The 16,138-nt window shown below is 38.5% G+C and overlaps 1 protein-coding gene across 1 annotated transcript in view; it reads right to left on the reverse strand.

Moving 5' to 3' along the window:
• LOC127618450 (neuron navigator 1-like) overlaps positions 1–16,138 on the reverse strand; it is a 133,253-nt gene that overhangs the window by 89,343 nt on the left and 27,772 nt on the right. The window contains exon 4 of the mRNA XM_052090897.1: positions 11,452–11,820. Coding sequence (XP_051946857.1) covers positions 11,452–11,820 — 369 coding nt within the window. The remainder of the gene's footprint in view (positions 1–11,451; positions 11,821–16,138) is intronic.

Raw genomic sequence — 16,138 nt, forward strand, 5'->3', positions numbered from 1 at the left:
CAGCATGCAGTAATTCTCTCTGTTGTTAAAGAATAGGCCCGAGTGGTGATGTATGACTCATTTTACGCCTCAATACTTTAATAACATTGAAGTTAACTGTGTCATTGTTTTGAAATCATGACGTTGGTCATTTATTCTTATAAATACAGTTACGTTTGAAACACAAATGTATTAGATACACTTGAAAAGCTGCCTTAAGCAACACTAGACCACATTGTTTGTAATGCTAATCATCCAAAACGCTTTTAAATTTAAACTTCACAAATCACATATTATTGTTGGTGGCCTGAATCGTTTACTAACCAGCCGGGATATTATAAAATGACAAATCTTTTAAGCCAACTGCACACTACACGACTTGGAGTCGGCACCCTGTTTTCTGTTGTACTGGTGTACACATGGCAGGACTGATTGTACACTAGGTGTATCAACTACATGACCATTCGTCCCCAACTGAGGCCCTGTGTTCTTTTTAAGATTAAGTGGAATGTTTGTAAAAACATTGGTGATTTAGACACAAATGTTTCAAGTTGACTAATACGTGCTCACTGCTATGTAATTCCAGCACTTCTGTGACTCAAGGGTTCATGGTGAGTCAAGATGATTTATGTGACACAAGTGTATAATGCCTGTCATAGTGAAAAGGATGTTAGTCAAAGAAGGTGCTGGAATAGATGTTGTTTCAAAGCATCACATAGAGTTTGAATGATGAGTCGGAGTGGTGAGTTAGCTGGGGAGTCTCTGAAATGTATTTACTTTCCTTTTCATCCCTTTTTACAACCTTCTTTTCTCCATGGGTCTTCTGACAGATCAGAGACCCCCTAACTGACTAATAAAGATCCCCTCAGGTCAACAACTCACAGTCCTCTGCTTGTGACCTTTTGGCCCCACTGGGATCTTGGGTTTCTACCTGCTGCATGGGACATCCCGTATGAGGTATAGCTGACTGTCTGTTTGTATGTATGGAAGTGAAATCTTATCTAGGGGCTACAAGACCCCCCATGCACAGGAAAAGGGAAACAGGAAATTCGAGATTATGTCTTGACAACTAATATGCTAGAAAAATGAGCAGTACATGCAATTGGCTGAAGAACCTCAAGAAAGCAAAGTTTGTGTTTTACACTATTCGGATGGCAACTGTTTCCTAAATGGCATTTGAGGTACAGTTATAACAAAGTAGGATGTTCTTGGATGTTCTTGATTGTACTGATTTGGATAGGATAAGCATCTCTATATGTAGGTATTTCTAATGTTATAACTGTAGATATTACATTTTGTATGAGAAATAAATTATGAACCTATCGAGCAGAAGACTCCATTCGTCTGATGGAGAAGGAAAGAGAGAGAGGAGAGAAATAAAGAGAGACATCTTGTGTCTCATCCTTAAATACATTAGTCATCCGCCGAACAAAATCTCTCAATTACACCCTAAAACTAAGACATGATGGATGACTATGCTGCAAGGATCATGGGATATTTTTACCTCCCTCATAGCAGTAATTTTCTGAAAGCTGACGTGTTTCGCACCAGTACAGTCCATTTTAACCTGGATCTAACCTTTTCCTGATGTTACAAGCTATTTGAAACATGATTTTCTTTGTGTTAGGCAGTGAAAAGACACAAAAGGTTTCACTGAATAAGATCTACTGCTGTTCAAAGCAAGTAACCTGCACAAAGTTCTGGGTTATTTTGTCAGCATGTGGCATGTCGTAAAACATTTAGCATTATTGACATTGCGCATCTAGCACAAGGTTGCCGGAGGGTAGCCTCATGGCAAATAAAGCTCTTAAAGAGTTTGCTCCTCCTGTGGGGATTAGATACTTGATCCTAGGAAAAGTGCAGTATACAAGGAAAAATACACCACGTATGCTGAATTTCCAGAATACACATTTTACCTCCCTTGCTAATCACCTGCTAGGACAATAAAAGAAAAAGCCAAGCTTAACCTCTGATGTTAAATTCAACATGATCACATAGGAAATCATCATATTGCTTCTGAAAGTTCATGTACACCAAAATAATTTCCATTCAGCAAAATTACTGAGAATTACTGACATTTTTGCAGTAATTCAAGTGTGAACACATTTCCTTCTAGCACGAATCATAACGATTTGCACGCTAAACTTCTGAGACATGAGCTCTGGTCCCATGGAATCCAGGAAATAATTAGCTGCATTTCCATTATTAGGCCAAATGAGGGTGTGCTAGTGCGTTCCAGGACCAGTTGCATTCCCACTTTCACTTCCAGGGCTTTATCATGCCTCCTCGGGGCTTTCTCGTGGCCAACGGCCGATGGCCTTTGGCCCGCCGAATACATTTGTGCCAAACAAGGCCAACCAGGGATTGAGGTGGGTTCAATGTCAGGTGGAGTTTCGCTGAACTTCCCAGTTTGTGTATCCAGCGCACAACAGAACAACGCTTTTTGACAACGCTTTGGAGTTATTGGCCTGATGGTGGGAACTCAGATCGATTTTGGTCTTGCAGCTCGAGGTACAAGGCTATTGGCCATGGGTGGCCAATTGATAGTGGTGATAGTGGAAAAGAAGCTATTGTGTTTAAATAAACAATGGAGAGCGTGATTGGGATTGTGTTAGTGCATATGGTTAATAAAATATGCATTCCTTTGTTACAACTGTATTATATAATTTACAACTAAAAATACAACTTGCTTTTGGTGCCACTGTTTGGACATTTCTTTCGGAAACTGGAGCTCACATGTGCTCATACAGTCAACAACACTTCTAGCTTTGGCCACTTGGGGCAGTGATTTGAGTTTCAATAAGCAGAGCGATTTCGGTAGCAGAACTTTCGATCTACTTTTGCTGAATACACAGTGTAGTAATTCCAAATGCCACTAAGGTAAAAGTTGGTAGCAGATGTGCAAATGAATAAACTGGCCTATAGGAAAGAAAAACAACAGTTGAGATCTCTGTAATATCTCAATAGTTTCTCCTAGGAGGAAATTAATGTAAATGGAGAGCAAATGAAGATTTTGGCTCAAGTGTCCTGCTTCTCATAATTCACCCAGAGAAAAACACCCCAGTAACCTCACACGTGTCTCCTCATCTTAACTATGTTTTCAACTGTGCTCAGACTTGCCAAGTCTGAAATCAAAAGCCAGAGATTACAATATGATCTTAAATTCCTCATCAAATTCTACCAAAACCAAACTATATGAGATATTCTAACCACATACATGTTATAGCCCTCTATATACCATATTTTGTATTTATCCTAAGGAATTTTAGGAGAAACATCAGAGACAAAGTTAAATGAGAACTGAGAAAATGAGAACTGAACAATGGAAGAGCAACTTTTGAGCAACCAGTTCTAATTATTTTGGCTTTGGACAATGCATAAATTATTATTATTTATAAGGCTTAATTTTACATAATATATTTACAAAACCATGGAAAATCAGCTTAAATGTAAAAACCTTATGTTCAGTAGGATAAATATAAATGTTCAGTACCCTGGCTAGAGGCAGATTATGCCCAGAGGGTGGGCTTAGTACAGAATAGATTTATTTTCTGCTGGGTGGGAAGCTTCGTAATGGTAACCATGGAGACGAGCTGGCTAAGCTAAAGCTAGCTTACTGCTCTGTGTTGTCCTTCCATCAAAATATATAAAAAATGTAGAGTAACAGTAACACATATTTGCACATATTTTGTGTCATAACTTTTGTAACAATCCTATACAAATAAACAAAATTAAAATGGAATTGCTCTAATAATGTATCAAAATGCTATGGTATTACCATCTGATACCGTAACTGAACCATGGTACCGCAACAGTACTTTTGGTAACACTGTACCTTTTAGATAAAAACCTCCTATGTTTTACACTGGCCAATCTCATGTAAGTGGAAGCGTCTGAAAAAACATTTCATAACCATTAGCAAACACTGTTTTGAACCATTAGTTAAGTGTTGAACAATATTCTTGTCATATTATTTACGGTACTCAGAATCAGAGCTAATTGAAGCAACAAACCTTGATATGTTTGTCACAACAGTGGTTGTTCCCACTTAAAACCACTGACCTAAATACACACACGCCACACACACTCTCCTATGAGCCGTCTTTGTCTACTTCAAAACCAACACACAGCTCTGTCAGTGGCTTTGTGGGTCAGTGTTGCTATAGCAACAGACGAGAGCTGCACAAGGTGGCGCCAGAATTCGCTGGCCAGCTTCAGTGAGTATGGGCATAAGTGAGGGACCCCCTACTGATGCCTGGAAACCCATGACGCGCCACACAAAACACACCTCATTCCATAACAGCATTCAGGAAATGCAGTCTCTAATAATATTTATTATTAACTGACTGTATACCATGCAACGAGTCATGTCACTATTTCTTCGCAAAAACCTGCATCTTATATTACCACTGACAGTCCAACTTAATCAGATCCTAATTGAACAGAAATAATGCTGTGCCATATTTAAATTAAGTTATTGTTATTTTTTAAGCAAAAACAGGTTTCCTTTCTTTTTAATTTAGGCTTATTATAGATTGTGCCTTATTCACAAAACTCATCAGAATTTACCTGCAACAATTAACGTCAAGCCATTAATGCCCAAGCAGATGATAAACATAACAATGGGAATGAAAGGCAAATAATCAATGCTGATTGTGAGCCAGATGCTATCAGGCTTTATGTCTCCAAAAATCATTACCCAAAAGCTAGGGTTCCAGGGTAGGGTAGCATGAACTCTTAAGTCTTTAGTGAGGGGAACGCTTATGTATAGAATTCTTTGTTATGGACACTGGGGCCAGTGTAGAGCTTTACTGGTGGTAGAGTTATGACCCCTGTCCAGGGTGTTTCGGGGATGTTATTGTTCCACACCACTATGATGCTGAACCATGTAACAGGAACCCAATGTAAACAACTACCAGTAGACCAGGAGATATGCCCATATCATATAAGGGTTACAAATCTCTCTGTGACACCTTAGCTCAAAAGTGAGCTACTTTGATGTCTACTGCCTACATTGGCATTCTAACCCTGCTGAAAAAAAGCAGCTTAAGCCTGCCTAAAGTGGTTAGCTGGTCTCCTAACCTGGCGAAGCTGGTCAGGCTGGTCTGCTTCAATGGTTTTAAAGGGGTTTTGGACAATTGTCAAATAGTCTGGGGAGACCAGCTGGCCAACCATCTACACAATAGCTAAAAACCTGCTTGGCAAGGCAGGGAGCAATACCAGCAAAAAGCAGCTAAGACCAGCAACCACCTTAGGCTGGTTTAAGTTGTTTGTTTCAGCAGATGACTGCCATAGAGTGACTGTTTTGGAATGCTCAACAAAGGCAACAACCTAACGCAATATGCAAAATAGCACTTTTCAAGTGAAGTGCAAAGGAGACTCAACTCACAATTGATCTAATAGAATTGGATGTTAGCAGGTTGCTAATATAACAGCACAACACTCTAAAAGTAGACATACAAATTCATAGTAGACACAACTATTTGGAGAATTAGACCATTTCTAATCAGACTGAGCTTTTTTATTGACAGTTTGATGTTAGCATGTTGTTAAGCTAACAGCGTGATACTCTTACACTGACGTGCGGTCTGGGTAGGCAAACTAGGCACTGCCTACCCTGCCAAAATTCAAAAATAAAATGTTTATTACATAATAAACTTGTATTTATATTTTTACTTTTTATTCTTGTGATTTATATATGCAATATGTGTGTTATTCCAATTGTTTAGACGTTATGATGACAAATGTAGCAGTTACGCATAATCAACTAAAAACAAATGGTAGAATAAGCAGTGCTTTTACGGTCCATTCATTGCAGACGACAAGCTGAAAAACCCATGTTACGCATGCGACTTCGATCCTGTATTCTTTAACACGTACGGCAAAAAGCACAAATCTGCTGTGCCTTTTGACGTAAATATGTTATGCCCGTAATCATCTCCGTTACGTATCAGACATGGACCAATTAAAATCAAGATATTCCTGGACATTTGCGTAGCTGACGTCATTACATCACAGCTAGCGTAGCCTACATGCCTAATCCCCGCCAAATTCAAAATCAAAATGACAGCACCGGCCGTAATCACGGAATTAAGACATTTTTCCAAGTTCGATTTTAATTCCAAATATGAGTTAATTACAAGAGGGAGGTCTACGCCAGCCTTAGATGGACTAGTACAGCAAAAGGGCCCAAAAATTATCCGATCATTTCAAACTGATTGGTATGTAAGAAAAGATTGGCTATGTGGCTGTGCGCTTGTGTGTGTGTGTGTGTGTGTGTGTGTGTGTGTGAGAGAGAGAGAGAGAGAGAGAGAGAGAGAGAGAATACACTATATACATCCTGATTTTTACATTTCTTGATATGCCGCGCTTGTGTGTAACGTTCACTGTTATTACGTATTATTAGCTTAAACAATAAATCAGGTAATCTGGCTTTCATAACTCAGTGCCTAGCCTCTTTAAGACATCACCGCACGTCACTGTACTCTTATAGGCATAAAAATACACAGTACACACAAATGTTAGCTAAAATAGAACATTTTAAACCAGACTGAGCTATTTTATTGATAGATTGACATTAGCATGTTGCTAAGCTAACAGTGTAATATTCAGACAGGAATACAATGCATAGTATGCAAAAATAGTGGGTAAAATATACAATGTTAAAATTAAATTGAGCTATTTTTATTGATAGCTTGACATTAGCATGTAAGCTAACAGTGTATACATAGTACACAAAAAATTATGGGAAAATTGAAAATTTCAAATGAGATTGAGATATTTTTATTAATAGTTTGAATTTAGCATGTTCCTAAGCTAAGCATGATCATCTAGTAGGCATAAAAACGTATAATACACACAAATAATATTCAGTTCATTAGGATTTTAAAACAGAACCCCTGTTTCATTATGGAGAATTTTCCAGGACATTTGAAAATGTCTTTCATCTGAACTTCGAATGAGAGGTCAAAATTAGATAGCTTTCCACCCTCTGCACATTTTAAGTCTAATTGCATCGCAAACTGTATAATTAAATGATTGCTTTGTGCGTTACTTGGTCCAATGGATGTAAATTTTAGGATCCTATAATAACCTGGAGTAGTGTTCATGAATTGAAGTCTCTGTTTGTGGGCCACAGACATGTGTCTCGTATTGCATATAAAAATCAGCTCCCTGAGACAAAGCACAAGGAACTGATTATGTAAGGGCTACTGGTATCGCCAAGGGGGGTTTGGTATAAAAATCTCCACAAAAAATGTAATAGCATTGCATGTAATTGTTAATCTGGTAATATTTTGTGTGTAAACTACTCAATGAAAAACACACTAGCAATCATCCAAAACACCCTAGCATTGTTGTGGAGAGTTGAGCACTAGCATCACTCACAAATGTGATTTAATTCACATTACTGGCAATGATATATGAGTAATATTCTTTGGGAGATGACTTGAATTTGGGTCATATATTTAGCAATTTGTCAACTTTGAGCAATTTCCTGCTCATTAATACTGTACATTCATCTTATTACAGTAATGTGCAGAGCGGACAGAAGACGTCAAATGAGGAAAAATATGAAACATTGTATGAAACAGAGGTATTCGGAGATGGTTCCCATGGCAACACGCATACCTGGGGAGAAGATTTAAGAAGACTCATCATGAAAGAGTTCATGGAGGTTTAGATAACTGAGCTCCCACAGTGTTTAAAGAAATATGTGTCACAGTTCAAGTGCCGTATATGCAGCCAGCATTGCTTCAGGAGGGTTTATCATAAGAACCGAGGGCAAAATGTTATTGCACAGTGGTTCCTCTTTCACAGTTCAGAAGACTCTCATTTATGTGTCATATAAGTATCATAGAAGACAAATGATTTGCGTTTGGTGGGTGTTGACCTGTGCTTTACACTCTTTTGTTTAGCTCCCTGTATTTGCTTTAATAAGCTGATGACATTCATGTCCTGTCCGTGCACTCAGTCACCTTGACAACCCGAGGCAGATCTCAGCATGGTGCCCAGAGGGACAGCGGTGAATAGAAACAAATGCAAATCATCTGGTCATCTCAAACTAATCAGACAAGCAGAGGGCAAACCAGATAAAGACAAATATGAACCTCTATGGAAGAGCAGACAGCATGTCAAACATCTGAATTATTGAAACAGTAGAAGCCAAGTTAAAGACATACATTTACTGCATACTTGATCAGTCTAAAGAAGTGAGAAGTGATGAAAGCTATATCTTCTTTGTAAATCTGAGATTTTGTCCAAACTGCAATAAGTACCGGGACATTTTGGTGTCTATTTTTGTGGCATTGTCCTGGAAGGCCCCGCCCATAGTGAAAACTGTATATTCAAAACCAAATATGTTGTAATTGGCTTTGACTGTGATGCATAACGCAGAAGTTTTGCTTTCAGTGTGGACAGACTGGAAGTTATGATTGGAAACTTGTCGCTTTACGTAAACTTTACACAAGCGATAATTCCAAAAAACAACTACCGTAATTTCCGGACTATTGAGAGCACCCGAATATAAGCCGCACCCACTGATTTTTAAATAAAATATTATTTTGAACATAAATAAGCCGCACCTGTCTATAAGCTGCAGGTGCCTACCGGTACATTGAAACAAATGAACTTTACTCAGGCTTTAACGAAACACGGCTTGTAACAAAAATAAATAGGCTTTAACGAAACATGGTGTGGCAGCGGGGGCGTGGTCAAGCGCCCGTCCGGGAGAGAAAAGCAGTAAGGGCGCTTACACCTGAGCTAAATTATGTCTAACACCGGTGTCTAATTTCAGTAAGCATGGGGAGAGCGTCATAAAAAGGCAGCAGCCACAGAGCTGAGAGAGTGACACACGTCAGTCTAGTGTTGGCGCATAGAAGAATTGAGAAACTTTATAAAATTGATTGTAAACATTGCTGTGGCCATTAAAAGCCTTACCTGGAACGTCAAGTGCCCTGCTGAAAACTGTCACACTGGTGCCCATGTGACAGTTTTCCCAAGAAGGACATGTGAAGCAGGGCACTTGAAATTAGACACCAGTGTTAGACATAATTTAGCGCATGTGTAAGCGCCTTACAGCTTTTCTCTCCGGACGGCGCCTGACCACGCCCCGCTGCCACACACGGCTTGTAATAAAACATTTGCAGTAAATAGTAGCCTACCAAGAAAGTCATTGGTCACTATCTTCCTCGTCCTGTGCACTGAAACCACTGAAGTCATCTCCTTCAGTGTCGGAGTTGAATAACCTCAGATTTAGTTGTCTTTTTGCACTGAGTCAATTCCTCACGCTGCTGTTTCCAACGTCTTATCATCGACTCATTAAGACCAAGCTCCCGTGCAGCAGCTCTATTTCTTTCCAACAGCCAGATCAATCGCCTTCAACTTGAAAGCAGCATCATATGCGTTTCTCCATGTCTTTGGCATGGTGAGGGTGACAAAATTACTACCGTAATCAGAATGATGGGAAGTTTGAGCTTCGATTTAATCTAAACAGTAAACAAAAAAAGTTGTTTTGACCTTAACCCGTTCGGCAATTTCATTTGTCTAATGAAAGCTTCACGCCGCCAAAAAACTGAGCACGTCACAGAATGTTTTTTTTAATATATATATATAACATTTGAAAGCGGGAAAAATCCATATATTAGCCGCGTCATTGTATAAGCTGCAAGGTTCAAAGCGTGGGAAAAATGTTGCGGCTTATAGTCCGGAAATTACGGTATCGGCATTGATTAATCGGTAAAACCGATATATCGGTCTAACTCTAATCAAAATTAGGTTTTATTCAAGTCAAGTATTATTTAACACCACTGAATTAACCTGAATACATTAGGGTACACCAAAAAAATTAAATAAAAATAATAATAATAAAAATAATAATAATTTTAAGGGTTAGATCAAATAGAAATACTATTGCAGGTTACGACTTTTTACGGTGCATACCCTTGCCATTGCTGGCAATATGCTCTATCTGTTGAGCTACAGGAATAGTCACACTTGACATCGGCTGTTTTCACACATGGAAAGGTTTGTTAAAGTTATACACTATGTTCATAGTGTTGGTTTTTACAGTGATCTACAAAGGTAGGCTCCTTATCTGATTTCAAGTGGTGTCAACTACCACGAGGTGAAGTACTATCAAACCTGTTCCACTTGATTTTGACTTTCTCACTTTGCAGTGGCTGACTCAGTAGCTGTTGACAGAGTTTCTCTATCACACTAAACCACCAGCGCAGGTTAAGAGAGGGCAACTTCAAAGCTTCGCTGACGACTAAAACAAACACATCTCATTTCCACAGTAATTTCCTAGTTTTGTGTGCACAAAACCTGCCACATAAACACACATGCATTTAGCACTACATCTCCAACAAAGAGCCGTCCTCCACACACAGCTGCGGCTACATCAGAGCCATCAGGTGTCTGACACTGAAAATGATGGCCGGCTCTGCACAAGGCCCCTCAGGGTGACACAGCCAGCTCTAAGATGTGGACATGAACATGAGCCACATATGGCTCCTAAATGAGACCCTCAGCTGATTTTGACATGATCGATCACTGGGGGGCCTTAGGCTGACAGAGAATCAGCCAGTGCTGAACAGAATTGATCTTAATTTAGCTCATTGGACAAAAAAAGGAAATATCTTCATGAGTAAAGTATTGTGCATGAGAAAATAACATACCTTTTATTGAGAGCCCACTAATTATTATGTACTCTGCATAATGTATACTGTATATAGTACAGTGCACTGGAGTCCAAAAGTATGAGACCATTAGTAAAAGCTTTAAAAAATAAATACATTCTTATTACAAAATTATATTATCAATTTGAGTAAAAAGTTTTGAAATCATTAGATGAGTTTCAGAATTTCTTAGTATTTATTAAAGTATGCATCTTTTGCTTGAATGACTTGAGCATATACTCAGGCTGGTCTGGTATGAACTCCACAGGTTTGTGCAAAACCTGATGATACATGTTCTTAAATATTATTATTATTAATAACTATTATTATTCTTAATCTTATTAATTATTATGCTTAGTTGTAGTAAAAAACAATATTGTAATATTTTATGATTTTAATAATATTTATATTTTATTCGATTAATATAATTAAATATAATATTATAATATTAATATAATATTAATTGCATAATTTATGAAGCCCTATTTCCATTTTTTTTTTTATCAAACTGATTTAAAAAAATTAATAAAAATAAATAATTTATTATCCTAAACTTGATTTCAGATTTTCAATGTGGTTTCAGAATTTTCGACCTGACTATTTATAGAGTTAATTCAGGTAAATTGGGCAACTTTTGTTCATTGAGTTCAAGTGTCACAATTGACCCGAATTCACCATATATACTGTATATATAGTGCTATATATAATATAGGTAACACTTCATATTATTATTTCATTATATAGTGCACAATAATAAAGAGATTGCCAGCAAAGAGTAAAATGAACAAACACTTACCCATTAGCCAGGTCATCATCATCGACGTCTACATCATCATCATCATCGTCGTTGTCATCATCATCCTCTTGTTGGCTCTTGCCCTTCTGGTTTACATCACTAAGGTAACCAGACTTGAGGTCGGCCATGTCATCGTCCGTGGCATCCAGGCCCTCGATGAGTTGGATGCGCTGCAGGTGGCTGATCTGCATTGACGCACGGATGGGCAGCGAGTGGGCGGTGACCCTGGAGGAGGGGGCATCTCCAGCTTGCAGACGTGGGCTAGACTGGCCTTGGCGCCAGGAGAGAGGGGAGGAACGGTTGGACAGGCTGGAGATGCTGCAAGCGTTGGTTTCATCACTGTCATAGCACATGGTGCTTTCAATACAGCTGAGAAATAATGACAAAAGAAAAGATGGTTAAATCACTATATTCAAAAATATAAGAACACATTTGAAATACAGGATCCTTTTATGTGTTTTTGCAAATAGGTCATATTTTATACTTAATACTGTGTTTGCATAATGTTAGAATTACTGTAATTACACTTTTTCACTATAGAGCACAACAGTCTGGTTCCGGAAGTAAAAATCCCATTGACGAATTGATTTTCAATGATAACATATAAACGTTTAAAGACAGACCTATCGTGAGCTACGAGGTTGTTCATTGATGGTATATGCGTCTGTTGAAGCCATCTGTCTGTGTTATCTCAATTTCATTGTTTAAAAATCATGTTTGATAGGAGAAGTCATTGTAAACTACATTACCCATGGTACAGCAGAGAAAGTTCTACCAATCAGAGAACTGAGTCCAATGAAACCCACAAAATATGGCTTAGCGCGACCACTTTGCCTTTCTGTCTGATTTTTAAATACTTTATTGCCTCAAAACAAAGTTTGTGATGTTGTGATTCACCTCCGAGCCGGTTGGTTTGGTTCATGGCTCACAAGTCTTTAATGAAGGATTTTATTAAAAGTCTATTGAAGAAATGAATGGGGAAAATACTTCCGGAACCTAGACGGATGAAAAAGTGGGTGGGCACTGTAATTAGTCCCTCTTTTCAATGTCAGTTGATAGTGATACTTAAAAGCTTAAAATGCGACCAAAATGTGTTATAAATAAAAAAAAGTCCATGTGACTTGTGCTTTATATTCTAAGTCTTCTGAAAGCAAACTATATTAAAGTTGCTGAATTGTTCTTACCAAAACCAGTATGACATGAGGCTGAATAAATTACGGTAAATGGTCTGCACTTATATAGTGCCTATTTAACCTTAACGGCATTCAGTGCGCTTTACACTACGTATCATTCACCCATTCACACACACACTCACACATCAATGATAGCAGAGCTGCCATGCAAGGTGCTAGCCTACCATTGGGAGCAACTTGGGGTTCAGTGTCTTGCCCAAGGACACTTCGGAATGTACAATCACGTGGGCCGGGAAACGAACTGCCAACCCTGCGATTAGTGGACAACCCGCTCTGCCACCTGAGCCACAGCCGCCCCAGCTTATAACACACTTTTTAACATTTTTAGGTGAACTATTCCTTTAAATGTAAAAATAATTAGGGTGAGATTTGATTTTATCCAATGGGAATTGATTGGAGTGATTGAAAATCTATTTGTTTAAATACCAGAATTAAGTAGAGAGGAGGGGAGGGCTTGGCAAATAATAGGGTATTATTGGTCAGCCAAAAAATAATACAAATAAATACATCTTTTCAGAGCAGGTTATTACATTTTTAATAAAAAATAACGATGAATCATGCACAATAAAATCAGGAATGTGCATTTAGAAAGTAAATGAGATCAAATTTGATTTCATTCTGATTCATGTTGCAGTATTTTGCTGTCATCAATAACAAAGACACACATGGATCCATTTTGCTATAGAAACGAGCCAGAAGACTGTTGTTATTTCGTAAATACAGTAATTCCAACACGACTGGGTTTAACCAGAGAAAACCTCTTCAATGTGGTATTCTGGAGCCATATTTCTGGGAGTAAAGGTAATAACTCATTCGTCACACCAGATATAACCATCAACACAGCACACACACTCATTTAATCAACACAAGCCTCATTTCAGTCTTAGATATCTTGTATATGAGTACGTGTGTGTAGTCTTGCTGTTTCACTGGTAAGTGATATATCATCCCTGATGCTGGGGAACATGAAGGTAAAACATCTCTGAGGATGTCTCATTTCCTTCATGCGTGCCACAAACACTGCTCAAGCTTTCTACAGGAAGTGAATCACACACACACACAATGACCCCTAGGGTCCCTTTTTTTCTGATTTCAAAGTAGAATGACAAGCTTCGGGGAGCTGGAGGAACTGACTGACCTTGTGGCCTTTCAACACCTGTCGCTGCTAAACCCCTCGTCTGGATCAAATCATATCCTTCTGAGTTGTGTTGTCCCAGCACTGATATTCAATGCCCTTATTTTGTTTCCAGGTGTTTTTTTTTTACTTTAAATCCATGCGGATGGATGTACAGTAGATTATTTCCCATTGTCCTTGAGTTTTGGTAGACTTTGGATATACTGCATGCTCAAATTTAAATGAATGTGTCAGGTTCAAAACAGACAGCATCTGTGATGTGCTGTCAGTTACTACAGACAACAATTTTGACTCGTCCCTCAGTTTCTAAAAGCAAATAAAACTCATGTTTTCACAATTGATGTCTAGGGGGCAATGCAGTCTAGAGGATTTCTATCAGGAAGACTTGCAGACTTGAGTGAGATTTAAGATGACATTTATTTGATGAACATAAAACAGAAATGTAATGTCTCTCTTTGGCATAGGCCTTGTCTGGGGGTCCGAAGAAGTTGTACTAGGAACATCATATCCTGCCGGAGATAGGAGGCAGGGGCGAGGAGCCTACCCCCGTGCAGGACGGGACTCAACTGGTGGTGGTGGGGTGGTGGAGGTTGCCGAGTTAGCACACTGAAACAGCAATGTGACTTATAAAGCAACGGCTTACATGTGATTGGCTGGGAATTACCCAGCTAATGGTGCGATGATGTACAGTTGCTAGTCTTCCCGCTAGAACTACGCTGCGCTTAAATTTACAGGCAGAAATGTGAAGTTTGCGGTGTATTTTGACATTTATTTAAGTGAAATGCCTTTAAAACTTCTATTGTAAGTGCATCACTATACAAAAAAAGTTGACTTGTTTTCTCAAGTTGTAACTATTTTCTGTCTAATTAACAACATGTCACATTCTATAGAGCTTAACTTGTTTTGAATACAAGTTTATCGTGGATTTCTGAATATATTTCCTTTAAAGAAAAATTGATGAGTAAAATGTCTCCAGAAAAGAAGACAATGCTTTTCAGAGAATTGACAACAATGTGAATTATCCTTTGAAAATGGAAGAAGCTTCTGTTTGCCTGACTGTTGGGCTGAATAATAATGACGGTTAAATGGCAGTGATTAGTGTTCCTTTACTGCTGAATATAGTTCAATCAGAGGAACAGAAAATATGACAAATCAAGCAGAGCATTCTACCATAAGGCCATACAAAATAAAGGCATACGTTCATTACGCACATAAGCTCTAAGTTTGTGCTGCCTTCTCAGAACAGTTCAGACTCTCTACTCAGACATTAGCGTTTATGTGCAGATGATGCACTAAATCAGGCCAATTATGTTAAGCTTTTAATAGAATGACTTTACAGCTGCTGAGGCAAGGTAATTTTATACCAGGTGGGAGATCTAAAATCACTCACTCAAACAAACACACTTAAACTAGGTGATAGGCAGAGCGCTAAGATACACTATTATGGTTCTCTTATGTGGGATGAACTGAATGCATGCAAGCACCTGATTTTGGCTCACAGAATTGCATACACACTATAAATGCATTAAGGGGTGCTTTGTGCCAAGTTTTTGCCATTATGGGCATGCAGAGTGATAGGACATGAAAATTCGGGATAAAGAGGAGTTAAAGCAAAATTCAAACCTGCATCCCCCACATGAGCACCAAGGCACGTTTTTTTATGTTTTATTTGCAGGGCTAAAAGCTTGCTGGTTTATAATGCACCATTAACAGGGTCCTTAAGTATTGCATCTGACTTCCGCGGTGAAGGAGACTTTTTTTTTTTGAAACAGCTCTCTGCTGTATAAAATATTGCCACCAGCTCTGTTATTCAGTACACTAACATACAAGCCCTGCTTGAAGACCTCACACAGTATGTGTTGCTTTCTGCTGAGAGGGTAATCTATCCTTTTGCTATGGTTTTTGTATGTGTGTTTGTGGACCTTGGCAAGGAGGAAACAACAGAGAGAGAGGTGCTGATGTGAGAAGGACAGAGAAACATCTGTTGCTCTGTTGACTGCCGATACCGATGTTTGGACTTTATTCATTTGGACACATGTTATATTGCTCTGAAGGACATTTGTATATGGAATTTCGGCATTGGATGACATTGTATATGCTAGATCACACAATTGTGTTTATGATATCACCAGGGTTCCCACACCCTGAATGACCAATGCATTTACACTGCTGTTCTTTGACTGTTCCAGTTGTTTGTGATTACTGAATTAGGGTTCTTATAATGACTTTAAAGAGGCTGCACTCATGAATAGCAATTCCTTGGCAATTAAATATTTCAGAACAAAGCAAAACTAGAAAAGATATATATTATATGTAGAACATTCCATCACTTTCTCATAATTTTGCTAATTTCCATGAC

This window comes from Xyrauchen texanus, chromosome 25 (assembly GCF_025860055.1).
Source record: "Xyrauchen texanus isolate HMW12.3.18 chromosome 25, RBS_HiC_50CHRs, whole genome shotgun sequence".
Taxonomy (NCBI): domain Eukaryota; kingdom Metazoa; phylum Chordata; class Actinopteri; order Cypriniformes; family Catostomidae; genus Xyrauchen; species Xyrauchen texanus.